General features: G+C 43.7%; 2 protein-coding genes across 3 annotated transcripts in view; one reads left to right on the top strand and one right to left on the bottom strand.

The window, feature by feature from the left end:
* Window positions 1-1970: 1970 nt before the first annotated feature.
* On the bottom strand, window positions 1971-11433 carry TTF1 (transcription termination factor 1). Of its 2 annotated transcripts, none has more exons than XM_056505221.1 (12): window positions 11380-11433; window positions 10662-10762; window positions 9694-10502; window positions 8649-8899; window positions 8124-8309; window positions 6973-7051; window positions 6591-6721; window positions 5884-6103; window positions 4823-4912; window positions 4534-4599; window positions 4056-4141; window positions 1971-3669 (listed from the first exon to the last, which is right to left on the bottom strand). In XM_056505221.1, the coding sequence occupies exons 3-12, from the start codon at window positions 10491-10493 to the stop codon at window positions 3509-3511; spliced, it is 2070 nt and encodes a 689-aa protein (XP_056361196.1). In that variant the 5' UTR covers window positions 10494-10502; window positions 10662-10762; window positions 11380-11433; the 3' UTR covers window positions 1971-3508. The 2 variants fall into 2 exon arrangements, with proteins under 2 accessions (XP_056361196.1, XP_056361197.1); XM_056505222.1 differs by having other exon boundaries at window positions 11052-11394.
* A 51-nt stretch (window positions 11434-11484) lies between these two features.
* CFAP77 (cilia and flagella associated protein 77) overlaps window positions 11485-27268 on the top strand; it is a 57686-nt gene continuing 41902 nt past the window's right edge. Inside the window, exon 1 of the mRNA XM_056505223.1 lies at window positions 11485-11978. Coding sequence (XP_056361198.1) covers window positions 11853-11978 — 126 coding nt within the window. The 5' untranslated portion in view covers window positions 11485-11852. The remainder of the gene's footprint in view (window positions 11979-27268) is intronic.

The raw sequence follows: 27268 nt of genomic DNA, 5'->3' as shown, positions 1-27268 counted from the left end.
CAATCCTCTAGGCTGTAGCAGAATACTATGGTTCACAAAAAGATTGGCTGGGAATAAAACCCCGTGGACTGGTGTGTGTGGAGCAGGTATTTGTTCATTGCAGTGCTGGAGGTGAGGGGGATTTTGTCAAGTTGGTTTATTTTTTTGTGGTTTATTTATGCAGTAACTATTCCATGGTGTTGCTGTGTCATTAGAGCATCATCATATATGTGCTGGAGTTAATTTGCTTAATGTTATCTCATGGTTATAAACAGTTCTGTACTGTACTTGTGCCTCCCCAGTTTAGGTGGTCTTCTTAGATGAAGGCTCAAGGTCTTCCTCACATCTGAACTTTCCAACTTTGTCTTCATAGCAAGCACAGTTATGGTGTTCTGTGGTCTTTCTGGATCTAACTAGTCTAAACTCTTCATTTTGTGGCTAATTTGCTTTACATTTGCCAACTTCTCATTAGCACATCCCACTGCCTCCCAATATATCTATATTTATCTGTTTTGAGATTATTCACCTGGAGAGTTTCCATTTATTTGAGCATTAAGAAACGAGCTAACCATATACTGGCTATTGCATTTCATAGAAAGTTATGGTTCAGGTTATAGTGGTGTCTTATACCTCAAGCTATGTAAGCATCTTGTTATTTTTGACCCAAATTATATCAGCATCACCTTTCTCCACCTCCTTGGTTTAGACCTTACAGGAGAGAGAGGTGAAAAAAGCAAGTCCCCATTTGATCTTCAGCTGCTTCTTCAGCTTTGAAGTGCTGCCAACACACCCTTGGAACTCGTCTGTCATTGGTAATGCCACACAGCTGAAGGGATTTGTGCTGTAACACCACTCAGGCCATGAATATGCCAGGAAAATGCTTGAAACACCCAAGTTTTTAGGGTGCTTTTACACTTGAAGGATCTGTCATGCTCTTATTTATAATGCAGTCTGATACAGAAAACTTTGTCAACATTATTTCCTTCATCATTCCGTGGAGCCTCTTTGGTTTCTTTTAAACCTCTTCAGAGTTTCTGTTTGCAATATTGAAATATCCACGTGAAAGAACTACCTCCCTGTGCCATTATTCAGCACCTGGGAAATAATCAACGTGCAATTATTTGCTGCTGTGCAAACAGGCTGCACACACCTCACCCAAGGAGATGAAGGGGAGGGAATTTCCTTACTCCATTCCCAGGGCTGCAGGGAGAGAGAAGCCTCTCTTTCCTCAGGTCTGTTTCCCCAGAGCAGTGATGGCTCCAAGTTCACAATTCCAGCCCTGCCTTGCTCATATTTAGCAGAGAAACTGCTTTTAAGGAGGATCAGCAAGGTTTTTCTTTGGGTAATTTCTGGGAGGCAGGAAGAGGAGCTCATGCCCTGAGGTGACTCTTCCAGCTGGAATGCTCCTGGCTCGTGGACAAGGGAGTGAAAGTACCTCGGAAAATTGTTTTGAAAGGTGGTTTTGTAGCTCAAACATGCAAGATAATGAGAGTGGAGAACGAGATAGCAGAGCTAAAACAAAGGCATATATCTTGTCTGTACTGCTGAGTAACAGGCACCAATTTCACCCTAATAACTCTGAATTGCAAGCCAGGGAAATGCCCTGGGGCAGGGAAACAGGAAAACCTCTCAAGGTTTGGGATTCCTCACCTGAGCCCCACGCTGCCCCAAGGGCAAGAGATCCCTTTCACACCAGATCCCTGGAAAGTGATTGAGCAGCTGAATTAGTACTGATGAAATACCTCTGATTCACGGGGCTACTCAGTATTAATGATAAACTCACACACATAAAGCACTGCTCAGTCACTAAGCCCGGATCCAGCTGCACCCAGACTCTCCCTGAGGAGTCAGAAAGGAAGGTTGGCCATTCTGAACCTCAGCAGCCAAGTGGAGGGTCTTTCTTCCTCTTTTTGAATCACCAACCTGATTTTAACTCAGTTTCCCTTTGTTTCTTCCATGCAGTCATTGCCATCAAACTTATTGAACCTTGGTAAACCACTGTTAAAAACTTTATTAAATTCCATCAAATTTATTGAACTCTAAAATTTTCTTTTTGCTCAATAAAACGCTGCTTCTCTCTTTAGAGTGAGGTGCATTCCACTCAGCCACAACAGTTTTCTTTTCAATCAAAAAATAAAATAAATTTCATAATGGAGATAGAAGTTTATTTCTGCAAGATCTATTCTACAAATTTTAAGACCAGGCATTGTTTGAACCACTCCATTTTCCAGGAAAAAAAAAACAAAAACAAAACCTTGAAAAGCACATACTTTTCAGATTCAGAAATTCAAATTTTTCAGCTTTTAACCTTCAAACCCAGGAAGCAACACAAAGACCTAAAAGGAAGTGATGTGTGTTTCTCTCCCCTCCATCCCATTTCATCTCTTTGTCTGGAAAACTTCACCCTCAAAGCAGTGGCTGATTGCAGGGGAGGTCCTGCCTGTCTCACAAAAATCCCAGTGCTTTCTATCTTCACAGAGACTAAAGCCAGACAGTTAAATATGGAAAGTTCTCCTTTAAAATCCCCTGCTATGAGTCACCTTCCAGACCCTCCAACAAGGCCTTTCAAACCATTGAAAATTCTGAATCTTCAGTGATGATTTCTAGAATTGAAGAGGGAAATTGTCACTTATCAAAATGACCCTCAAAAAGCAGGGACCAAGTCTTTTTACATTATTGTCAAGTACAGCATATGGGAAATATAAAAAAGCCATACAAAGACTTAACACTGTAAGATATTTTACATTCATGCAGTTGCTTTACAAATACTCACTTCAGGCAGAGAGTTAAAAGTATAATACAAGAGTACAACTTCCATCTTATTGCTTAATTTTCTTACTAAAATGTAAAAATTTTCCTTGGCAAAATAAAAATACATGTGTATGCACATGTGTATATATTTACACACTGTTTTGTCTCTGTATTCTAAGTATTAATTATAACATTTTATTTGTTTTAGTTAGCATGAAATGGTGACTAGAAATGGACAAAAGTCCTTTTTCTCTAGAAGGGTTGAGAAAGTATAAGCGTGCATCAAAAATAAAATCAGTTGCTTTTAAGAATAAGATACCTGTTAAAAAAACAAACTCAAAAGTTGTGCTTTTTTCATCAACACAGATGTCTCAAGACCTGATTATTACAGAGATTTAAAAGCAAACTCTAAACCTTTTTCCAATAGCATGAATTTTTAAAAAATAAAGTTATAAAAACCAAGTTTACTCATAAAAACAGCAGCTTTCAACTCCACAGAAAAAAAAAACCAAAAAAACCAAAAAACTATTTTGAGACATTTAGAAAGCAACTTGGATGCTTACATGAGAACTTCTAAAACTGGAGCTAAATTAAATAAAAGGTGGCATAAAAGTTCTGTAGAACTCAATCCCTCAAGATAAAACAAGACAGAGGTGCCTATCCTGACTTTTCCCATTATCAACAGCCTGGGTACTTGCAGGTGCTGAGCTGCACCCCCTTTCAACCAGACCATTTCCAGTTAAATATGCAAATTAGGCATTGCTTTTAGGACAATCAGTTAATCACTCTCTTCACCAGAGTCAAAAATGTCACTGAATCTGAAAACCTGCTGCTGCTGACTGGCTGCTGAATTGCCAAAGCTATGGAGTTTCCCCTCTTCTTTTCTTAACTTTTCTTCAAGTTCTGGGAGCTTCTTTTCATACAGATAGTCAATAATTTCTATGAGGATAAAAAAAAATAGTTTTAATTGGATCTGTAGAGGAACAGCATCTCACAGACAGAAATGATGTTGGCAGTGTTAAATGCACAAAATCTCTGCATTGTTCTGATCACAGGGGCTGCAGAGAGATCAGACATAACATAAGCATGCAAAGAGAAATTAAAATGCACAGTCTTAAAACTTTTCAAGCCAAGGTATTACAAAGAACAGGTTCATAAGCACTTGCACAAAGAGGACATTGAAAGTTTTTATTAATAAAGCATTTAGTAAAATAAGTATAAAGACTAAGATTTTAGCCTATTAGGAAAAAATTGAACCAGAATATGTATCCTCTGAGATTCAAGCCAAAGCCTTAAGAGTACATACAAACAGCTGCAATACTGACCAGAAAAAGTCTTTCTTTTCCATAAAGGGACAGAGGACACTTTTAACCTATAAAACTTTGATTGAACATAGGCTCTAGGAACATCTCTGCAAAGAGAAGAGTTCAAAGAATTAGTGGTACAAGGAACTATCATAAAGCTAAATTGTTACTGAGTTATCCATTCCTGAGAGTGATGCCAGTCAAACCTAGCTTAGATTTAGGTAGAAAGGATGGAATTCAAGTAATAATTAACCCATAATATCAAATCATGATTTTTCCCATTAGTTGATTAACACCTGAAAGCACAGATAGACAACACCCCAGAATTTGGAATGTTAAGGGTTTCAGATCTTGGCTTCCTGCTCAGTGCTGTGCAAGGATATGCAACTGTAATGTGTTTCCAAACTGAGCATTTCCTACAGTTGTAAAAGTATCAGAACTTTGATTCATCTGCTTTAACTATCCTTTGTATCCATAAAAAGAGGGAAAGGAAGTTTACCCAAAAGCATTACTGAGTTCATCCCAGTTTACTTCATTGGCATCCTCTGCTTTTGTTTCATACAACCTGTGAATGTAAGACAGAAACAGTTTGCAGGCACAACTCAAGATGTAATTCAGTGCTCCCAGCTCCCCCAGTCTGAAATTACAGGACATTTTGTCCAGAGAAAGAATGATTGCAAAACATGTATCAAGCTGCAAGCAGGCTGTTCTCACCCTGCAAACTTTTATAAACACAGCTCAAACAGTGGGAGATACAAAAACATCCCAGTGCTCAGAACTTTTAATACCTTTTAATCAGATTGATCTTGGCCTGTAATCCACTGGTCCCTCTGTACGACTCCTGCCCTCTGGCCAATTTGCTTGTTAAAATTGAATTCCTTTGAAAACACAAAAACAGGCTTCTATCATTTCAAGAAATTCCAAGCATCAAGATGCTGCTGCTGTCCCAGAGGCAGTGTTCTGCCAAGTGACAGGAGGGATTGAAAAGAAAGAGTCATCAATGCAAAGAATGGTCTTATTTTATGAATATTAAGGCAATAAAAAAGTAAAATTATACATTCAATAGAACTACACACTTGGCTTTAGCAACAAGCAAAAAATAAGCAAGGGAATGCACTAATCATTACTAAATGAGAGAAAGGATAGTGATTGAGAAAGATACATCACCAATTGTCTCAGTATTTTACATCATCCAGATCCCATCGCTGGGGAGTCCCATTTCACAGCCAGGACCTGGAAAACCCTTCCCAGCAATTGGGGAATCCTACACAGTGTGTCCACCCCTAGCTGAGGTCTCCAAATTTACCCCAAAAGTGGGTCCAGTTTTTATAGGCCCCAAATCAGCAAATCAAAGTGACTTGATTATATTTTTAGCACAGAAACTCCTAGATCTGATGCCACACTTCCCATCCAGCAGGGGCCAGGAAAATTGGCTGGGAGGATTTCCCCTAAAATACCCTAATAAACAATCTGCTATTCCTGTTGGTTGGGAAAATTTCTTCCAGATAACTACACAAGGTTATGTGGAAGTTTGTGAAGCTGCTGGCATAAGAGCCTCAATCATCTCTTTTTAGCTAAATAATACTGCTGGGGTCAGTCACAATGCCCAGGGTTCATCATGTAAGTGAATTCTGCTGCTCAGGCCTCAGCACACCAGGCAGAAATCAGGTTTTGCTATCACAGCAAACAGAAAGCCTGCCACAACTAGCAGAGTTGTCTCAGACACATCTGCAGTGTACAGATGTGTCTGTGCTCTACAATCTCCTACCTGTCCAACCAAACAATCACCATGGTTTTGCAGAATAAATACAGCCCAGAACACATATCTCAGTTTAGTCCAAGCCCTCACCATTTCTGTTTGCATTGTCTCCAGTATCGACTTCCCACTTTGGTTTCAATCTCAGTCCATGGCAGTGCCTGGTGCAGCTTCTCACGCTCAACCCACAGATCTGTGTCTGACTTTTCCAGAGAATCTGGATTTTCTGCTTTCAGTTTTCTCCCCAGCACCTCTTTCACTGCATTCATTAACTTCTGAGTCTCTTCCTTTGTCCAAGGACCATAGTTAGCAGCTAAAAGTGAAAACCCACCAGGTTAAGGCATAATTGATCATATATGATTAGGGGAAAACAGGCAAAAGAGCAAATGTTTCACTTTGCATGATTTTTATTTATAGCACCAACTTCTTAACACATGTTCTAGAAACTCTTCTGCATACCAGACTTGAGACTAAAGTACAGTCTGATCCCCAGTTTTTATCTTTTTAAACCTGGCTGCCAAATTCCTTCTGCCCTCTTAATGAAATCATCCTTTTTAAATGTCAGTTCTGTTAATAAAGAATTATATCTGTTCCACTTTTTCCCATTTTCTTTCAGAGATCTTTCTTATCCTTCCCACATGAAAATGCAATCAGTGGTGTGAAGAAGAGGACCACCACTACAAATTAATTAATTAAAAACCCCTTACTTGACAGACTTTTTCCTTATGTTTAGGCTACCTACACCAAACAGTGCAAATAACATTAACACAAAATGATTTGTTTTTCTTAAAATTGCATACCTGACTTGATTTCAGAGTATTTCATAGCAACTGAGAGGTTAGAACGGGACATCAACTCAGAAATCTTCTTCCAATCATTGCCATGCAGAGCTTGATACTTCTTTAATTTTTCTTTTTCTTCCTTAGAATACCTGGTTGAGGAAATGGGCACAGCTTCAGCTGTAAATTCAAACCATTTCAATCTCTTAAAGAGCTGTAACATCTGCAGGTGATGTTAATCATCACTATCACTTCAAGCCACATTTTAGAACACAGGAAGAAATAAGGGAAAATTAACTATCAATTAAGTCACAGTAACTGGCACAAATGGGAGAGATGATCTTCATTTGGATCCATTTTTAATATACAAATAATCAGAAACACTTTAAAAGTATTTCCTTACCTTCCTTTATAATTATTTGGGTCAAAAATCTTCCTTGCTCGATAATAGATCAGCCTCCAGGGCCGGGGTATGCCCTCAGCTGGAAGGTAAAGGATCATGTTTAACAAACATTTCTAACAGTGCTGAGGCCAAAATGAAACAAACCCCAAAACCCAACACCACACATTTTCATGACTGTGCTGTCAACAACAGATTCTTTTCACTCACCAGCTACAAACTGCATGGACTGGCTGTGCATTTGATCCAGGTGTGATTAAAATTTAACTGGCATGCTGAACACTCCCATCAAAAGAGAGACATGAGACAGCCACCAGGCAGGAGGCTGAGGAGGCACTGGGTGCTTACAGACTGTTCCAACTGGGAAAAGCAGGCACTGGGGGCATCCAGCAAAAACCAAGTGAAGATCTCTGCTGAAGGCAAGATCCACAGAGACCAATCCCTGGGAACACACAACCACCTTGCTCAGCAGAGCCCAGGAGAGGGGACTGCAAGGCACACTGCACTGATGAGACTTTCTGCCACATCTTCCCCATCCCTGGAGCAAACTCCCAGACTGGAATGAAAGTAAGCATCAGGCAAATGTGTTGATGCAAAGGGAAGGATTGTGTGTCTGAAATAATGACACAGGAACAAATCTGTATTTGATCCCACTATCCTGATCCATGACAGGCTGCCCTTTGCTCTGCCTGGCCTGAGATGATGTCACCAAACACACAGAATAAAGCTCCTGGTGCACTGAGGAGATCCCCAGGTTTCTTCCACCCCCCTCAGTCCTGCACCTGGCACCTACTTATGTGATCTAAGAACAGGTGACAATTTAGACAGGACTTAATCACTCACAGCTTCCATTAGTAACCTTAATTATAGTTTAGAAAATAATGCACTTAAAGCCATAAAGCCCAAATGCAGGTCTGGAAGTTTTTACTGGTCTTGACCATGACTGATCTCTAAACTCTTCCTATTTGAGACCAGATAATAAAAACAGTGCACCGTGCAGATTATCAACTACACCGTGTCAGCAGCTCCTTTTTTCACCAGATTTAGCAACATCAGTGCTTTTCAATACAAATTATATCACAAAAATATGCCATGATACCACCAGGTTGTAGAATGCAACATTCAGCTGTCTGAAGATGAACTTAAATACTTACAGATTTTTTCACAAAAATGATGTTCTGTTTTCAGGCGATGGATGGTGTCTTTATCATCTGGATACCTTGAAGTAAACAAAAGTTTCTCAGCACTGTCTATTCCAGTAAGTGATAAGAACTCTTCAACATTTTTCTGGATTTGTTTATTTTCCTTCTGGGTAAATCTGCCAAACTTGACAGCAATACCTAAAATATAGAAAGGTTAAAAAAAACCAAGTCAATCCTCAAATACCATCTCTTGCACATCTCAGGTTTTAGTTCAGGTATCAATAAATTCAGAAGGGGAAAGAAAACTGAAAGAGACAAAACCAGCTGGAAATCAGCAATTAACACAAGTTCGGACTGAAATTTGCCAACGTGGAAGCAAATGCTGCAGAACAGAGAAACAGAAAATATGTCAATGGAATGAAATGAACCAGACTCTGTGGGTACAACAGACACAACACAAGAAACTTTTCCCTCTGTCCAAACATTAGCACAGCTGCACAGTCCTTCCTCACTGCAACAGGATTTCAGAGAGCTCACCCTGCTTTTTAAATTCCTTAAACCTTATTAGGTCTCTTCCAGCCATTTTCTTGATTGAACTGTTTGATATATTCTTGACATGAGGAATAAACTCTTTCAGTTCTTGTCTTGCAGTATCTAACTCCGTGGTTGAAGTCGTGGCAAGGTCCAGGCCTTCATCACTATCCACACTGACCTCATCAGAGGCTGCCAATTCAGCAAAGGAATTGTTCTGCTGCTTCTTTGCCTGTGATGCCAAGTCTTTTGGTGTCCTGACATTAAAAAAAAATTAAAAAGACATAAAAAAAAAATACACCACTAGAACTCCAAAACAGAGATGTTATTAACATCTCTACCATTAAAAGAATGAACACATTAATAACAGAACAAAAAATACTTCACACATCTACTGCCTTGCATTTCTAACCTTTTAATATAATTTAATAATTGTAACTTACTACCAAATTTCTATACTTACAATAATCCTAAGGAGCTTTCTGAAGTTCTGAATATCTTCAAATCAAAACTCTCACACATGAGCATAGTGAAGAAATAATGTCTCTTGCTACCACTGGCACACAGATTTTTTTATATCTGTCTCTTACCAGTGCTCCTGTTTTGTATTCTAGACACTGTAAAGGTAACAAGAACTACTTACACAAGCATTTATTTGCACAGAACCTTCAATTGTTAAGCTGACCTTACTAGTTGCCTGGTTAAAATGCTCATGTTCTCTATAAATATCAAGTTTAACAAACAAAATCCTTTTCTTTTCCTCCCACTTTTCTTTTTTAAAATGTGAATTGTTTGCACATAAATTATTTCCCTACCTACAGTTTCTAAAGAGGAGAAAATACTGAAGTATTCTTAAAAATTGTTACTGGATCTCCACAAGAAAACTGAGCTTTTAAAGTAGGTCTCTAACATCACAAATGCTGTGTAAATTCAAAGTTTTTCTTTAGAACACACACAAAACAGAATGAAGAAAAACCTGGAACCCAAACACCATGAAGGAATGTATTTGGGGAGAGAGGAGAAAAACCCCACAAACAAAACCTGAACTTACGTCCCCTCAGACTCTGAAGAGCTGTCTTCCATGACAAAAGCACTGCTTTTATATGTCTTTTTAGCACGTGCTGGAGTCTTTTTAGCTCGATCAGCTGCTTTGGTGGGTGTAGAAAAATCAGCAGGGAGCTCCATGGAGCCCTCAGTGGTGGCAGAAGCAGCATCACAGCCTCCATCCTCAGCTGCAGGTGAAGACCACCCCCTGTGTCCCTGCTCAGCTGCCCCCTCTGTGTCCTCCTCCACCTCCTGGGCACCGCCCTCTCTCCTCTTCTTCCTCTTCTTTTTGGATTTCTCTTTGTGGCCCTTGCTGTGTTCCTCAGAGGGAGGCGGCTCACACACCTCATCTGCTTCAGGCTGCTTTTCTTTCTGTTTCTTCTTGGGTTTTTTAAAATAAACATAATCAGCAGCATGCTCCTGGCAGTCCTGGTTCACAAGGACACAGGTGACATCACTGAGCTCATCAGTGCTCTCCTGACCCTTCCCCTTGCTCTTCTTCCTCGGGGAAGCAGCTGCTCCAGTCCCATTGCTGATTTCAGGTTCCACCCTCACAATGAAATTATCCATCAAAGCCTGCTGCTTCTCATCATTTTTTTTCAGTTTTTTCTTTTTTTTCCTGTCCTCCCCGCCCTGTGCTGCTTCATCTTCAGAGAGCACTGGGGAAGCATGGCCGAGCTCTGGATCTTCCACCATTTCAGCATCTTCATGTGTGTCATTGCACTCACTGTGTTTCCTCTTCTTTTTTTTCTTCTTCTTGATAAAATTCTGGACTTGAAAATCATCTGCATGTGCTTTACCTTTCATTTTTTTTCTCTTAACGAAAAGAGAGAAGTTTTATTGAAGTGTTGTTGTTGTTTATACACCATTATTTTAAAACAAAACACCTCCCTCCCCCCCAAAAAAACAACAAAAAGCACAAAACCCACCCAAAAGCTTAACAATTAAAAACTCAATTTTATCTTAGACTCTTACTTTTCAATCCAGTTAGTTTTGTGAAGTGCCTAGGAAAAGCTGATGCCTTCTTTGTCAAATAGATGTGCATCACAGCTGTCCCCAGCCTTCAAAGTGCCTTTCTACAACAACAAAAAACCAATTTAATAAGTTTAATAACTATTAGCTTTGATTTTAAATAACTAAGCAACGTCTATTGTGTTCAACTGAGCTTCTAGCCCTGAAAACGGAGCTAAGAGATATGAGACAGCACCAAACCCAAAATTCTTTAATTAGAAATTTCTGCCGGGCCGACTCAGTCCCAGGACAATTCCAACAATCCCAGGCGATTGCTGCAGAATTCAGTCACACACAGGAGGCAGGAAGCGTTTTGAGCCCGTTTTCTGCATCCAGCACATACAAAAGACTCACCACGCAGCAGCCCCGTCAGGTTTGAATCGGGCGCCCTTGAACTCCGCATGCCCAGGGCAGCTGGCAGCGCCGGGCATCCCGGACATCCCGGGCACCCCCTCCCGCCACCGAGGGGAACGAGCGGCCCCGGAGGCTGCGCGGAGCTCAAACCACAGCCCGCCGCTAGGCCCGGGTACCGAGAAACCCCCTGCAGCTCCTCTCCGCCGCCCTGGGCCTACCGAGGGTGACTCCCAGCGCCCCCACAGAGCTCTGGGCCGTGAGGAACCCTCAGCCCCGCTCAGCCCCTCCCGGACCCTCCGCGCCCCCGTCCCCGCACGGCCGCCGCTACCTCCACGCGGTGCCCGCTCGCGCCCCGCCCCCGGCTCATCCGTTCCCCCGGTTTATCCGTTCCCTCGGCGGAAGCGGCCCCGGCCGGACCCATCAGAGCGGCGCACCGCCTGTTGCCTGGAGACGGACGCCGCCGCGCGCGCCGCGAGTCCGGTGGGAGAGCCCCGGCACCGGCACCGGGGCCGTGCAGAGACCCCCGGCATCGGGATCGGCACCGGGGCCGTGCAGAGACCCCCGGCATCGGGATCGGCACCGGGGCCGTGCAGAGACCCCCGGCATCGGCACCGGCACCGGCACCGGGGCAGTGCAGAGACCCCCGGCACCGGGGCAGTGCAGAGACTCCCGGGATTGGGATCGAGACCGGGACCAGCACCGCTGAGAGAGCCCCTGCACCGGGACAGCCGAGACCCCCTCCCCACGACCAGGACTGGGAGCACCGAGAGACCCTCCGGCTCCGGACCGACCCCCCGCGCCATGGCGGGCGGCAGAGCGGGGTCCCGGCGGCGGCCGATGACCTTGGCCGAGGCGGGCCCGGGCACGGAGAACGAGAGGCTGGGCTTGGTCCGGCTGAGCATGCTGCGCAACCCGCTCATCCTCAAGGTGAGCCCTGCGACCCCCGAGACCCCCGAGACCCCCGAGACCCCCTCTCCCTCCGCCCCTGAGCCCTGCCCCGACATGGCAACCTCCCATCCTATCGCCACGGCCACCTCCCATCGCATTGCCACGGCCACCTCCCATCCCATTGCCACGGCCACCTCCCATCCCATGGCCATGGCCACCTCCCATCCCATTGCCATGGCCACCTCCCATCCCATTGCCATGGCCACCTCCCATCCCATTGCCATGACCACCTCCCATCCCATGGCCATGACCACCTCCCATCCCATTGCCATGGCCACCTCCCATCCCATTGCCACGGCCACCTCCCATCCCATTGCCACGGCCACCTCCCATCCCATGGCCATGGCCACCTCCCATCCCATTGCCATGGCCACCTCCCATCCCATTGCCATGACCACCTCCCATCCCATGGCCATGACCACCTCCCATCCCACGGCCACGGCCACCTCCCATCCCATTGCCATGGCCACCTCCCATCCCATTGCCACGGCCACCTCCCATCCCATGGCCACCTCCCATCCTATAGCTAACGGGACCCCGGGGAGGATGGCGGGTCACGGTCAGCGCCGGCAGCTCCACAGCAGAAAAGTTTCCCCTTAAAGCAGTTAAAATCAGTTTTTCCCCCCCACCACCATTGATTTATATGACAAGGAAATTGTGTTTCCCCGCTGCCCCTTCACAAGCGTGGTTGTGTTTTAAACACCCGGCGGTGCCCAGCCGGTCATGGACACAGAGCAGGATGGATTATCCCTATGAGGGTTTTCCCAAATCGTAAAGCCCGAGGTTTGGGAAACACTCGGGGACAGGGACCAAGATGTCATTGGGGCTGCTCTCCATCCCCGGACACAGCAGAGGGGTCCCGGGGAGAGCACCACACAAACTGTATCCACCTAAATTACCGCCAGCGTTGGAAGGGGCTGCCAAGGGAGGTTTGGAGTCAACATTCCTGGAGGATTCCTTGGACTCCTGGCTGGGTGACAAGGTGGTGATCGGTCACAGGCTGGACTCGATGATTTTGGAGATCTTTTCCACCCTAAGTGATTCTGTGCTCTGTAATTAGGATTTTTAGACCTGTTGTGAAAGTTCTGGTCCCTTTCCCAAACTCCTGGCACTTCTCAGATTGTTAATCCCCCTCCCATCCCTGCCCTGCTCACCGGCTGAGCTCGGGGTGCGCCTCGGGAATTTGGAAGCATCTCGCTTGGGTTTGGTTCCTCCTCCTCGACATCCACGCTTTAACCCCCGCCTCTCCCGGAGCAGCGGCTGAAGTGCAGCTCCCGTCCCCTGGATGGCACTCGCAGAACGGCTTCGTGCCCGAACCGGCGCTGCCGACCGGCACCGGGAGCCGAGCACCGAGCACCGAGCCCCGGGCACCGAGCCCCGGGAGCCGAGCACCGGGCACCGAGCACCGGGCACCGAGCACCGAGCACCGAGCCTCTGCTCTTCGCCCTTCCCCTGCCAGCGCAGCCGCTCCTGCTCCCAAGCCTTGTTTCCCCGCTCAAACCGCGGCTTTCCAGCCAGAGTTCGGCTCTCTCAATAATCGCACCTTGCACCAGAGCAGGCTTGGAAGTCGGCCGTAAAATTTGGGAATTTGACGCTTTGCAGTGTTGAATTCTTTTGGTTTCTTATGAAACTCTAAAAAATCTATTAGGAAATTTTGTCAGGCGTAGAAAAACAGCAGGCTTTGCATCAGAACTCAAAAACAGCTTCACTTGTTCAAATCCACAACTTCTACTTTCCTTCTTTTCTCTGGATCCCTTTAGTTTAATGGGAAGGATAACTCTTGCAGAGCATCCTGGCACTGGGAATTCTGAGCAATTTAAAATCGTGGGATGTTTTAATAAATTAAGACACAATCTGGATTTTGCAATCTGGCCTGGTGAAACTAAACTTTGAGCAAGTTTTAGAAGGAAAAGGTAGTGTTCAATTTTAGTATTCTGGATAATTTCTGTTTTCTCAAGGCTTCCTCACAGGAGGGTGTCTGCTGGTAGGGATGTGAGATTTGCATCCACCTGATGCAATCCTTGAGCATGGAGTAAGCGGGGTGTTAACAGGAATGCTTTTACTTTTGGAATCAGCAGTAATTGCACTTGATGGTAGGTTCTGCTGTTGAATTTGTGCAGCAAACTGCTGCCCCCCTGCCAGCTGCCCTCCCACACTGCTCCAGGGGAGTGCTGGATTCACCAGGTGTCCCTCTCTGCCGGGAGGTGACAGGGTGGGGTGGCACTTTGCTGGATAAACGCTGGCACTTGGCACTGCACACACCAGTGGTGACACAGGGACAGCATCAGCCCTCTGCCCTTCCTCCTCCTGCTTCCAGCCTGGAATCTCCTCCTCTCCTGGACAGCCCTGGGCACCAAGCACTCTGGAGAGGATGGCCAGCAGGTCCCAGCCTGGTGCTGAAACCAAAGGACACAAAGATGGTTTAGGAGGAAAGGACAAAAGGTTTGGAGACAACTGCAGCTTGGATGAGTGCTGCTGGCAGCCGAGGGAGGGCATGAGGAACACACAGCTCCAGCAGCTGCCAGAGATGTTTTCTGGGCAACAAATACACAAGAACCTGAGGCCAGTGGAGATGGATGGGACACTTAGTCCCTGATCCTCCTCCAAATAGCACTTTGCCCCCAAAACCCTGGTGCAAGTGTGACAGATCTCCTACTCTGCAGCAACCAAAGGACATCCTCCTTTTTCTTTCAGTTATTTTATGTATTTTCTAAATATGGTATCACATATCCAAACAAGATCCTGGACCAGACTGTTTGTGGCTGAGCTTCCTGTCTCAGCTCTGCCCAGCCCCAGCCTCCCCACAGGATGTGTCCACACACTCTGCCTATGACAGATTAAAACCATCATCTTCTCATGTAAAGATTTCTAGGGATGAATGCTCTGTTTCTCTGCTAGAATGTATGGTGTGTTTTAAATAATCAAGGAGTTAATTTGGTTATCAATATATATTTGCTTGCAGCATAAAACTGAGGAAAGCATTTCATCTACTGCTGCCAGTAAAAATCTGAGCAAAGCATTTTTTGTCTGTTTTCACCAGTAAAAGCCTTAGCCAAGCACTTTTCCAGTACAAACTTACTGAAAACTCCTGTGTTACAAAAATAAACCAGCTCTGGGCAGGAAATAAGAGTTTACCACACTTAACTCCTGGCAAGCTCAACACAAACTTCAGAAATAGCGACCCACAGCAGTTTGGTTACATTCAGATTAACATCTTCTGCATAATATGGTATAATTAAGTTCAGCATATCCCTGACAAAGTCATTGTCACCATTGAGGAGTTGGATTTACCTTCATTGATGTGTGAAGGTAAATGGGAAATCCAGCCCCACGTGCCAAAGCATCCACTTACCTGTCCAGGTGGAGCCAGGGGCTGTGCAGAGAGCAGGAAAAGCCCTGAGAAGCATCGGGCTCACCTTCAGAGCCCCTGCTGCTGCTCCCAGCATGGAAAAGTTGTTTCCAAACTGGCATTTCTGAGGAGGAAGAGGAGGAGGATGGTGCTGGTGCTCTGCTGGCCAGAAAAGGCTGGCACCAGGTCCCATTCCAGACTGCAGGAGAAGCAGATTTAACAAACAGAACCGCTGGAATGTGCAGTGTTTGTTTTACAAGCTTGTTATTTACATGACAACCGATGCCAGGCTGTCTTTATTGGTCTGAATGCCAGGGCATTTAGGGTTCATTTTCCTAAGCTTTCCTCTACAGCCTCGAGGGCTGGAAGTTCTTTTTTTTTTTTTTTTCAAATGAGATTGAACAGAAGCTACAGGATTCAGGCGATAAAATTTCAGCAGCTACCATCTCCAGAAGAAGAATATATGATCAAAAAAGCTCCTAAAACCACAGGAACTGGCACACTGAGCACCTTGGTTTTGGAATTCCCAGCAAAGGAAGGATTAGCCAGACTAGGGAGAGTGAGCTGCTCTTTTTTATGGGTGAAGGGGATGCACAGAAGAGTTTTCACTGGGCTCACCTGGGAGCCTGCAGCCAGGTGACCAAGGGACTGCACTGCCCATGTGGGTACCAAGTAAAGGCAGAAATCACCCACCACATTTTCCTTTTTCATTTCAATGCCTGTTGAAGCTCATCATGGAGTATCTCTGAGCTGACTGTCACAGAGCAAGGCACTGCTGACAATTGTTGCAAAATCATTTTGATTTCTGAAATGAACCATAGGATGGACACTACAAAAGCAAGTGGGGCCATTTGGTCAAACTAAAATTGTGTCACATAGTGGAAAAAAAAAGGAGAAGTTGTAATTAAGCAAGAGACAAAGATGGACAAGTGCATGGTGTGAAAAAGAATATTACAATTTCAAGCTGTAAACTGCATCATCACGAACATCTTTTGGAATAGAAATTACTGACTGGGCAGGTTTTCCATCACTCTGAAGCTTCTGTTATTGACCAGGACTGTGGCTGCAACAGGGCTTTTACATCTGAATGTGGTGCTTCATCTTTGAGCCTTTAACCCTCAGCTTCCTGGGTGATTTGGGTTTTTTTTAACATGCTCTCCAAATCCACTTATTTTCTTTATCTCTTCTGGCACCAGGCTGTCGAAGAGTCAAGGTGAACTCAGCACAGGTGAGGGATGGGACTGACAGGAGCAAAATCATTCCCCTTCCACAGAGCACCCACACAGCCCAGGAAGGGCTCTCAGGTCCTGTTGTATCTGCTCCCCTGAAGGGATCTGGGGCTTCAAACACAGCCAGGATCTCACCCACAGTTCTTTCCCCCTGTGGCAAACTGCTGATCACAGCCCTGGGAGGCACCTTCCTCAGGTGTTAGCTTTGATGATTTAAATAACTCTGTTCCCTCCCTGAACTTAAACCTGCTCACAGCTGTTTGGGATCAATACATTTATTGGAAACTTGATCACAGAGCAGATTTCAGTTTCTGTGTCTCCCTTGTAACACAGAACAGAGCAGCCACGAGTACCATGAGCTGTATTTGGAATAAGGTTGTTTTATTTGGTGTTAATTGTACTCTTTACCTCAAATCACAACATGTGCTGAGCATCCTGCCTTCTGTGCTTGCTGCTTGGGGACACTGAGGTTTAATTAGTGTTTATGCAGCATTTTGTGTGCTTATTGCTATTATTATTATATCACAAGTACTATTATATTTTTGCAATCTAAGACCAGTGTTGTGCTTTTAAAAATGTATTCTGAGATGTCTATGCAGTGCCTCAATAATTCATTAGAGAAATAAACTAATGAAGGGCTGGTTAGTCAAATAATCATTCGTTTTGGTTCTGAGCTTTCCTTCCAATGCTTTGACTTCTAAGGGTTTTCTTCTCAGCATGAACTCATTTAAGATTTTAAATGAATTATTTGGTACACTAAAAATTAAACTCCTTATGAGCTTTAGTGCCCTCCCATATTTTGCACAGGCACTGCTGAAATAAATAAGGAATTTCCAAGAGGCAAGTAAACATTCTGCATGAAAGAAAGTAGTGGGTTTTTCCTCCTGGTTGTTTGAACACAGGCTCCAAAGTGCCAGCTGTGACTCAGCAGGCAGAGGGACAGCCCCAGCAGCACCAGGCCTTGGGAGCTGCTCACTCCCAAGATCCACAGGCAGGATGTAAAATCAAGCAAAAGGGCATTTTGATCCTTTATGTGAACAAAACAATGCAAATTGGTGAGACTAATAAGCCCAGAAACATTACAAGGTGAATGCCTTTTATGTTTGTGAAAATCTTCTATGTTTATTTGTCTAATACAATGGAAATAAAGCTTCAAAGGCTCTTTGATTTAAAAGTGCATTATTGAAGTCAGCCAGCACAATAATAATTGTTAGACCAAATTGTTGCATTGTGACCCTAACAGCAGTGCTGCCAGAGCAGAGAACATCTGTAAGCCTCTTGCCTGAGTTGGTGGGGATGTAAAAACAAAAATTAAGCCAAAGGATGAGAGGATGAAGGCAGGACAGGAAAAAAACTAAAATGAAATGGGTCACAAGTGGATCCATACATTCACAGTACATCCAGAGCTGCTGCAGGATATAAATTTTTATGGTGAGCCTAAAACTCAGGCTTTATTCTCAGAAAGATTTAAGCAACTTTATGGGGAGAGCCACTGCCCATTTTTAGTGCTGCCCCCAAACCACACCAAGCCAAGAGATGATTTTTAGACTAATTCAAATTAAAGACACCACACAGAAAGTCAGGGATATCCCAAATCCCACTGAAGTGCTCTTCACCCACCAGCCCTTCTGCAGGGACACCAAGCCCAGCAGGGTGAGAGCAGCACCAGAGACCCAGGTAAAACCTGTAAGAGCACAGAAATATCTCTGCCCTTTTCTCCCCAACCTCAGCTTCCCATTTCAATACCCATAAAAATTCTCCTTCTCTGGAAAAGGCACCAGAAAGTGCCCTGAGCATAGAGGAAAAGCTAGAGGGGGCTCAGTGAGGACAGTGCTGGACAGGAGGGCGTTGGGCAGGCAACCAGCTGGTGGCTGCACAAGGAAAAGCTAAAAAAGCTCTTTATTTTCAGACCTTTCCCACAATCATTCCCCTCTTTTTGAGTGCTGCCTAGCAGAATGTAGAGCAAAGACAGCTTGTTGTCAGCAGTCACAGAGACCAGCATCTTCAGTTCCTGGTTTTTGGGAGTTTTTAGCCACACTTTCCCCAAGGGCAGATTGCTTTCCATGCAAATTCTTAGAGATGCTCTTATGCCTAATTATTGGATTTCAGAAGCTTTTGTCATCTTGCAGGGGTTGTTTTGTTCTTGCTTGGCTGCTTGCATTGTACAGATTAGACAGAACCTGCATTTCTGAGAATATTCTCTTTTTTAACCATTTGTACTTTATCAAATAAATTACACTGACTTTCCCACTCAAGATTTATTTGAAGTAGCAGAGATAAATGCAAGTGGGACCTACTACTAGATCTCCAGCAACAGCCTTTAAGAAAACTTCAATATCAAGGGAAATATCTCTAGTTTGATTTGTTTAAGCAAACCAACACGAGGTTTGTGCCTAAAAATCTTACAAGTGAAACCTGATTAAAAATAATAGTGTAACTCCCAGGCTGGGGGGATAAAAACCAGCAAAGCAAACACAGTGAACCTTGCTTTGCTCTGTAAAGAGCAAACCAGCCTGAAAAATAACACTGGTTTTAATCAGGAGCTTTGGGCTGCTCGCCCAGGTAGAAGAGTCTCTTTGTTTGCAGCTTTTCAACTTCCTGATTCCCTTTACATTTGCTTTCTCCAGCCCCTCTGGTGGCTCTCTGGGGATTCCAGTGAGCTGGTCAGGATTGTAACTCCATTAATTACCACGTATTACAGTGTGATAAAGCCTTAAGAGAAGCAGAAATGCAACTTTCCCTGCACGGGGGCGGCTGCATCCATCATCCATGCTCGGCACCGCTGTCCCACCTCTGCCACCATAATCAGGCAGCTAAAATTGTTCTCAGCTTAGCCCCAGCACTGAAAAGCACAGTCCCAGATCACACCCACAGTTAGTTAGCATTTAGATAGGCTGGGACAGGGCTCTGTACAATAGGCATCAAAGCTGAACTCTTGGTGCAGCGAGAGGGATTAATTTCTTTAACCAACATGCCTGATCTGGCCTATCTCATTACCCTGCCTTGTCAGTGTCGATGTTAGATTTGATTGAAGATTATACCATTTAGGCCTTTCCCCTGCTTTCCACAGAAATCAGGCCTATTGAATTGCACATTCTTCCATGGGCCCCTGTCAATACTCAGTGGCCTGAGCCTCTAATTCTGCTTCATTTAAACTTCATCAACTTTTCCAATCAAGTGGAAGGATCTGAAATAGGCTCCGTAAGCAGAAAGGGCCTTTTTCCTTTTGTCAGATAATTTATTCTGTTTTCTCTTTCTCTCCCCCTCGCTTCCCCACCTCTTTCTCTTTTTCTTCTTTTCGCTCCCTTTCCCTGATGCTGAAAATGAGATTACAGTATTTAAATGACTATGATAATCAATCGGGGGACCTTGAGCCGAGATTGAGGTTAATTTTTCTTAGCAGAACAAAGAAGCGTGATGCCATCGGGGATTTGAAGGTGCAATCTGTGTTTCATGCTTGTATTCCTGCCTCCCCCCCACCCCAAAACTGCAGTTTTAGGAGTCTTTTCTTGTTATTAACTATGCAGTCGTCGTGATTTTTAAGAGGAGAGAAGAAATGTAATTTTGGGGCTGATAAACAGCTAACAGCCTTCAATCAACAATTTTAATAGGAAAAAAACAATTCACTTACATGGTGAGACTGCAGATCTAATGGAAGTGTTATCATTACCTTATTTATTTTTAAATATACTTGGAATAATTTTCTGCAGTGCTAGGAACAATCCTTCCAGCCTGCACAGCAAAGTCATGAACTTTTAACAGAATATCCCTTTTACCCAGCCACTCTTCCTACTTAGCAGCTTTCTTGGCTGCTTGGAAAAAAGTTGATGCTTTTGTCATGATTTTACTAATCAGAAATGGAATTGCTTATGTTCATCTCAGAAGCTGCCTTGAAATGGCTTGTTAAGTTTTTAGAGGATGTATTTTTGGTTGTAACATGCCAGCATTCACTCACCTGGATCTTTCCCATTCCCTGCTCTGGAAGAGAGAAAGAGAAAAATATGCATTTCTTTGCTTCCATCCCAGCTGTCTTGTCAGTGCTGTTTTACATGCTGCCACCCAATGTTATCTTTTATTTGTGTCAGGAGAGAGGATTTGACAAGTTCAGTATACAATGTTCATTTGGCAAGGCAAATTTTTCATACCAATTTTGAGTAGAAAATGAAACCATCTTTCAACACAACGAGCGACATCATTTTTGGACAGACTTATTATGAGAAGAAGAATTGCAAAACTTTATTTCCCTGCACGATGCAGAAGAAAAACAAACCAGGAAATGAGACATTTAAACAAACAAACAAAAAAAAAACCCCCAAACATATATGAATGTTTGAGGCCATCAGTTGTTTTAGAAATAAAAAATAACCACCGGCTGCTGTCAGGTAGCTGTGGCCTCCTTTTTGTTAATCAGATGCTGCTGAATTTGGTTGCATCATAATGTAGCTTTGTTTCTAACCTTTTAAGCTGTCAGATAACTGGGGAAGGCAGACCAGACTGACTTTGGAAGTTTGTCAGCATTGGAGATTTGGGAAGGGACTCTGGGCCTGAGAGAAGGAGGGTCCAGGGGCATTTCAAAGGGCTCTGGGTGCTTTGCCTCCACCCAGAATCCCAAATGTAACTTCTGGCAGTACTAAATACTCTGAACAAGCCAATTAATGGAGAAATCTCATTGTAAATTCTGCTTTCCCAGTGTGTCCCAGCAGGTTCCTTGGGGATAAGGTTTTGTGTCTGACAGCCCCCACCACAAAGGGCTCCTGCTCCACAACCAGCGCTGGTGCCACTGCAAAGTGAGGGCCCAGGACATTAAATGAGCATTGCCTGAGGAGCACCATGCATTAAAAAGGGCTGTCAAAGCTTCACTGGGTGACAAATTCATTTTAGCCCCCAGGACCCTGCAGGGTTGGGAGGAGCTGAGTAGGGCTGGGCTGAACATCTCCCATGCCCTGCAAGTCCACAGGAACCCTCAGCCCCTGGTGGGAACTGATGCTCTTTGGTGCCCCTCTGTGAATTCCACCCCCAACAAAAGCAGCAGCAGCCCCAAAATGTTCAGCCCCACAGACATGGCAAAAGCTGTGTGTGTTTCAAGCAGTGTTTTGCTCTAAGAGTTTTCTCTCTTTAAGCAAATGTTGACTCACCACGGGGAAATTAAAACTCCATTAGACATTGCCACCCTGCAGAACAGACCCCATTACAGCGGTCGAGTTGCAATTAATTGGTTTCCTCAGATATTACTTAATTCTGGGAAGGCACAGAGAGATGGGAAGGACAAGGCTGATCCAAACAATAATTTCCTAAAATAACATAATCTAAATAAACTAATGAAGTGATTACATAGTTATTAATCTAATATGAAGAAAAGTCAGAAGAAAATATTGGGTATATAACAATTTAGAAAGAACAGTAGAGTTAATACCATTCTGGTTAGACTCATCATGAGGCAATCAGCATTTGTGCTTAGGGATGGATGTTGATTTTGCAGATTAATTGTATTTTGTGCTAAAAGCTGCCATTTCAAAGGTCTGTTGTTCAAACTCAACTTTTCAACACCCTGATGGAAGAGACCATTGCCTGTGAGTCACAGCAGGTTTGGGGGTTGTTTTGTTTTTAAGTAAAGTTAATTTTGGATTAAGAAATGTAAAGCAGAATAACCATAAAAACAGACTCCCTGGTGTGCAGATAGAATAATCAGCAATTTGAAAATATTCTGGTCCAGGGAGAGCTCTGCACAGGCAGTCCCTGTGCAGGGAGGCAGTGGGGAGCTGCATGCTTGGGGTGCAGCAGTGCCTTGGGTGCTTGTGGGGGTCCCCAGGGCCAGGCAGGTCCCCCCAGCCTGGGGCCAGTGCAGGGAGCAGATCCAGCCCTTCCCACAGAGCTCCTCTGTGCAAAGCTCACTGCCTTGCATCATCAGGGTAGAGAAAGTATTTGGCTTCAGGAGAATAAATAACTAGGCCTTATAAGTCATTAAAAATGTATTACAAGAAAAACACAGTGCAGCTATAAATAGAAAACAAAGCAACTCCTATATAAACTTTTACAATTGCTGCTACTCTGACTATTTTTCACTGTCTGGTTTTAAGTGAGTTTAGCATCTGTGATCTCTGGAGACTGAGATCCCTTGGAGCTGCAGTTCTGGCAGGGCTCTGGCCTCTGGATGGATCCAGCCATGCAGGTTGGATGATGAGCCTTTGGTGACAGGAGCTCAGGAGTGTGACCTGCTCAGCCTGGCTGAGCAGAGATGGGGCCTGAGGTCCTGGTCAGTCCCAAACTGGAACTTCAGTGTTCCCCCACTTCTCTCTTTTTTTTTAAGTGGAAATATTTTAATGTATATTTGTGTCAGTAACTTCCATAAAAGATGTCATCTCTTCCTGGAATCCTCCACAGATACAGATCTTAAAATGAAATAAACTCTATACAGCAAGGCATTAATCTTTCAGTGATACATCATTACTGTCTCCCTTTTTGTTATTACTTAAAATAGTTCACATAGGTAACATCAAGCACTCAGAATAAATTTTAAACCTTTGTGAAGGAATAGACATGGTTTTTGAAGAAGCCAGTATTATCTCCACATAGTGCTCAGTGCTCAGCTGAAGTCAGGGTGAGTTTGTTTTCAGGGGAGATGAACTGCTCTTTGTGCTTTCACACTTCAGTGCTAAAGAATTTTTGTCAAATGGTCTGATTCTCTTTTTGTCATGTCAAGCAATAAAGTGGAAGAATTTGGTGGTTGATAATGCAAAGGTGTATTAACCTGACTTTGCTGGTACCCACAGCAAAGAAGGTACCTCAAACTTTCAGCTAAATTCAGCTGTGTGATGTTCTGACTTTCAAAACTCAAATCCTGACTGTGAGCCCACCATAAACACTCCACAGAGTACTCACAGCACAGAAACTCCCTCGTGTAGCTAATAGGGTGTTTCAGGGGAAAGACTGAGCTGCCTTGGCTGGACAGTGATGAACAATTAGAGGTTGCAGGACCCAGGTGTACTGAAGAATCCACAGTTAAATATTCAGGTCAGGGAAAGTAGGCCACAGATCTAAATTGTGAATCCTAATAATCCTAATGGAATCCTAATAACCCTAACAGAGTTGTGGAGGAGGACATTTTGTGCAGCTTACATCTTAAGAAATGTGATGTGTTCCTGTGTGAGAGATCTTGGGCTGCATCAAATCCCTGATTGCAATGTAGTGACTCCAACTTGTTTGGAAATAAACCCAGGCACTGCAGTGGGGTCACTCACACCTTTCATGGCTGTGGGGGAGAGCAGATGAGCTCTTCTGGCCATGCACTCTAGACTGCACTCCCAGCTGTGGAAACTGCTAGCTGGAAATGCTGGCTGAGTGTTTCCTAAAAGAACAGACCCATTGGGTTAATTTCCAAAAATGTGAAATTCAGCAAGTGATAACTGGAAAAAGCAATTTCCTTTCCATGAAATGTGGGCTCTGGCTTTGTTTCCCTCCTAAACTCTCCAAATCCTCTTTTCTGAAATGTCCCCCAGCCCACCCCCAGCTGGGGTCTCCTTGCTCACCTCCCTCCTGCAAGGCTGTCAGCATCCCACAGTCCCTTTAATTTAGGAATTTAACAAGTAATTCTAAATTGGGATGCTGGAAAACCTGTGATTGTATCTACCATGTCTATCCTATCAGATGTGGTTCTGTGCTTTCCCTGCCCTGAAAACAAAGGGGAGCAGAGTTGAACACATGGTATCCTCAACTAGAAAGGACTCTGCTGTAAGAGGATATTGAGTTGTCTCATAAAGCCCAATATTCCGCTTGAATTATGCCTGAATAAGGAGAAAGGACATTGTTAAAGAGCCATAAACATTGACCATAGTGGATTTTCTTTCTTCCAAACCTTTCAGCAGTTGTTTTTGGCTGGTAATGATTTGGTATTGTATTTATAAGCCGTCAGGGTAATCCAGAGAGCAGCAGGAGGGGCAGTTGCCTTAAATAAAGCTTTACAATGCTGCTAATTAAAATGATCCTTCCTCTCTCTGTGATGACTAATGAGACAGAAGGAAGATCCAGGGAGGGTTAATGAAAATGTTGCTGTGAGATTCCCTATTTTTAATTGGTCTTTGTAATGTTTTAATCTTCTTTATGGTGTAGGGGTGGAAATGGAGAAATTTTCTTTCAACCTTTCTTGAACCATGTAGCACGTGGCATTTGAAATGTCCAGATCTAGCTTTGTATTAGGAGTCTGTAACCACAGGTCTGAGGCAAAGTGTAGCCTTGAGATGGAAGAAGCAATTTCAGACTTAACTGAGACCAGAAACAAGAACTGTGAAAGCTGGTTTTAAGCTCAAGCTTCCATAGCTCCAAGGGAGCATTCGTACCCTGAGGACTGGGGCTAAGATCTATTGTGAAGGATTGGCACTGATGCTCAATAGTATTTACAGCTTTAGGTCATGATGCTCTGTTAAATGCAATATTTATCCCATGAGCATGTCACAGTTCACCTCAGATGTCAAGAATTCAATTAATATTCTATTTAATAGAACATACCATGACCTAACCTTTTAATACTCTTAGTGAGTCTGAGCCCTCCTTATTAGTGTCACTTTCCAACTTTCCTTCTCAGCTGATGCATCTCACAACAACTGGGATGGGGAAATTGGGAGCAGGGGGAGAGGGGAAGAGATTTAAATTACTTTTGGACTTCACTGTGAGGATTCAGCAGCTTTATCCCTTGTAAAACCTGGCTCCCAGGGGTTTACCACACCCCGCTTTTCCCATTTTTAAGGGTTGACATTCTGTAAGTTTCAACTTTCTGTCGATTCAAACCCACAAAAGGCCAAAATTTTTCATGGTTTGAGCTGATCCAGTTTCAAACAGCATTGCCCCTGCCTCACATTATTGAGCCCAGGGTCAGGGGAAACCATTCATGTGAGCAACACCTGCAGGATTCAATCTTTGGCTTCAGATGTTGTCTGTGAGCTGCGAGGATGGGTTATAAATACTCGGGGATTGGGAGATCAGCACTGCAGAGATTTCCCTGCATTGCATCTGAAACTGTCTCAGGAAGTGAGATCCCTTGGATAGACCATGATTTTACAGATCAGAATAGGAAATTGGAGGGCTCCTTCAATGAGCAAACAGGGCAGCCCAGTTCCAACATTCGGGGTGGAAATCAGAGCCTCAGAACCAGGTTTTGCCATCCTTGTGCCACCTCTAATGAGCTACCAGCAGAAAGCCATAAAAACCAGTAAATTGTGTGTTTCAGATCATATGAATTAGGAGACAGGCTTAGTAATCTGGTGGGATTTATAGCAAGCTTTTTTAAAGAACAGAATTAATTTTAAAATCTCCTAATTGGGATCTGCTTCAGGCTGATATTTTTCTGTGCAAGACCTGTGTGACACATTAGAAATGGAAAGAGCTTGAAAGCAAATAAGTGTCTTAAATTACTCTGTGTCATTGTAGCCTTCACATTTTGAGAAGAATTAAACAGCAAAGTGTTTTTGAAGGCAGCACTTTCCTGCCTTGAGGCAGGCAGGCAGGATGGGGTTAGCACAGAGAACACCTGGGAGGGGGCCACACTATTACCACCCCTGTGATTTCAGCAAGATTTGTTGGGAAGATGAACCAATAAATACAGAGCCTGTACTGCAGCTCCTTAGAGTGGGAGGAAGAACAGACATTGTGCCAGATATTTTCATGCAACTATATTCATTATTTATGCAGAAGAAGAGATATTTCAGGAAAACAGAGCTGAGCCATGAGTGACAAGGTATCTTTCCAGAGCGTAGGGTGCAGGAAAATTGCACTGGGGTTGACAGCTTCTTAATGTAGAGTCTCTATTTCACTGAATTACTGCATGTTGGCATTTCAAAAGTACAAGATGACCTATTTATTAGCTGTGAATCAAACAGAAATTACATGCTAGAAAATAAAAAAGTTGTATGTTTCTTCCAGCTGGTAAGATGCTAATCCTACAGAAATAATATATACAGAGAGGAAAACCTGGAAACAAAGGATCATCAATCACAAGGCACTAAATTTAATGTTGGACCTATATTTGTCATATAATATTGCAATCATATGTGCTTGTTCCCTTACATGTGATGTAGTATTAAATGTATGTGTGTCATAATACTTTAAAATTTCACTATCCTGTTCTGCTTAGGCTCCTGTCACCCTCTTCTCTTTTGGAGAGGGAATAGTGGCTTGGAAAGTTGACTTTAACAGTGACATGCTTGTAAATGGGCAGTGCCAGAACCTCAGGAGGAAGGTACCAGATACCAAACTAAACACTAGAAACTACCAGGCCATGCAGATGGAACATTTCCCATGGAAAAGGCAAAAGTGGGAGAGAAAACTAAGAACCCAAGCAGTAGCCCTGCACTTTGCTAGATGCAGATGCCACATCTGAAGGAAATATCAACAGCATGCTCTTTGAAGAGTGGAAATTCAAGCTTTCCTTGGGAAGTTTGATCCCTTGGATCTGAACAAAGGGACAGAAAGCAAAAGCTACAATTGTTGGATTTGCCAAGTGACATTCAAATGAAGGTGGAACAAATTCCTGCCTTCTCTGCCCTCGTGATCTTACATGAACAATTAGATAATTTGCAGGAGCAGAAATGTCCAAGCACAAACTTGGAGCAATGTCAAATGTAGCTTTATGAGTGTATTTCATGGACCTTTTAGCTCAGAAAAGAAATAATTTTATATACTTCCATTTATCACTTCAAGTA

The sequence above is a fragment of the Oenanthe melanoleuca genome, chromosome 17 (genome assembly GCF_029582105.1).
Source record: "Oenanthe melanoleuca isolate GR-GAL-2019-014 chromosome 17, OMel1.0, whole genome shotgun sequence".
NCBI classification, from domain to species: Eukaryota; Metazoa; Chordata; class Aves; order Passeriformes; family Muscicapidae; genus Oenanthe; species Oenanthe melanoleuca.
The sequence above is the reverse complement of the archived record's forward strand: the minus strand, read 5'-3'. Positions and strand labels throughout refer to the sequence as shown.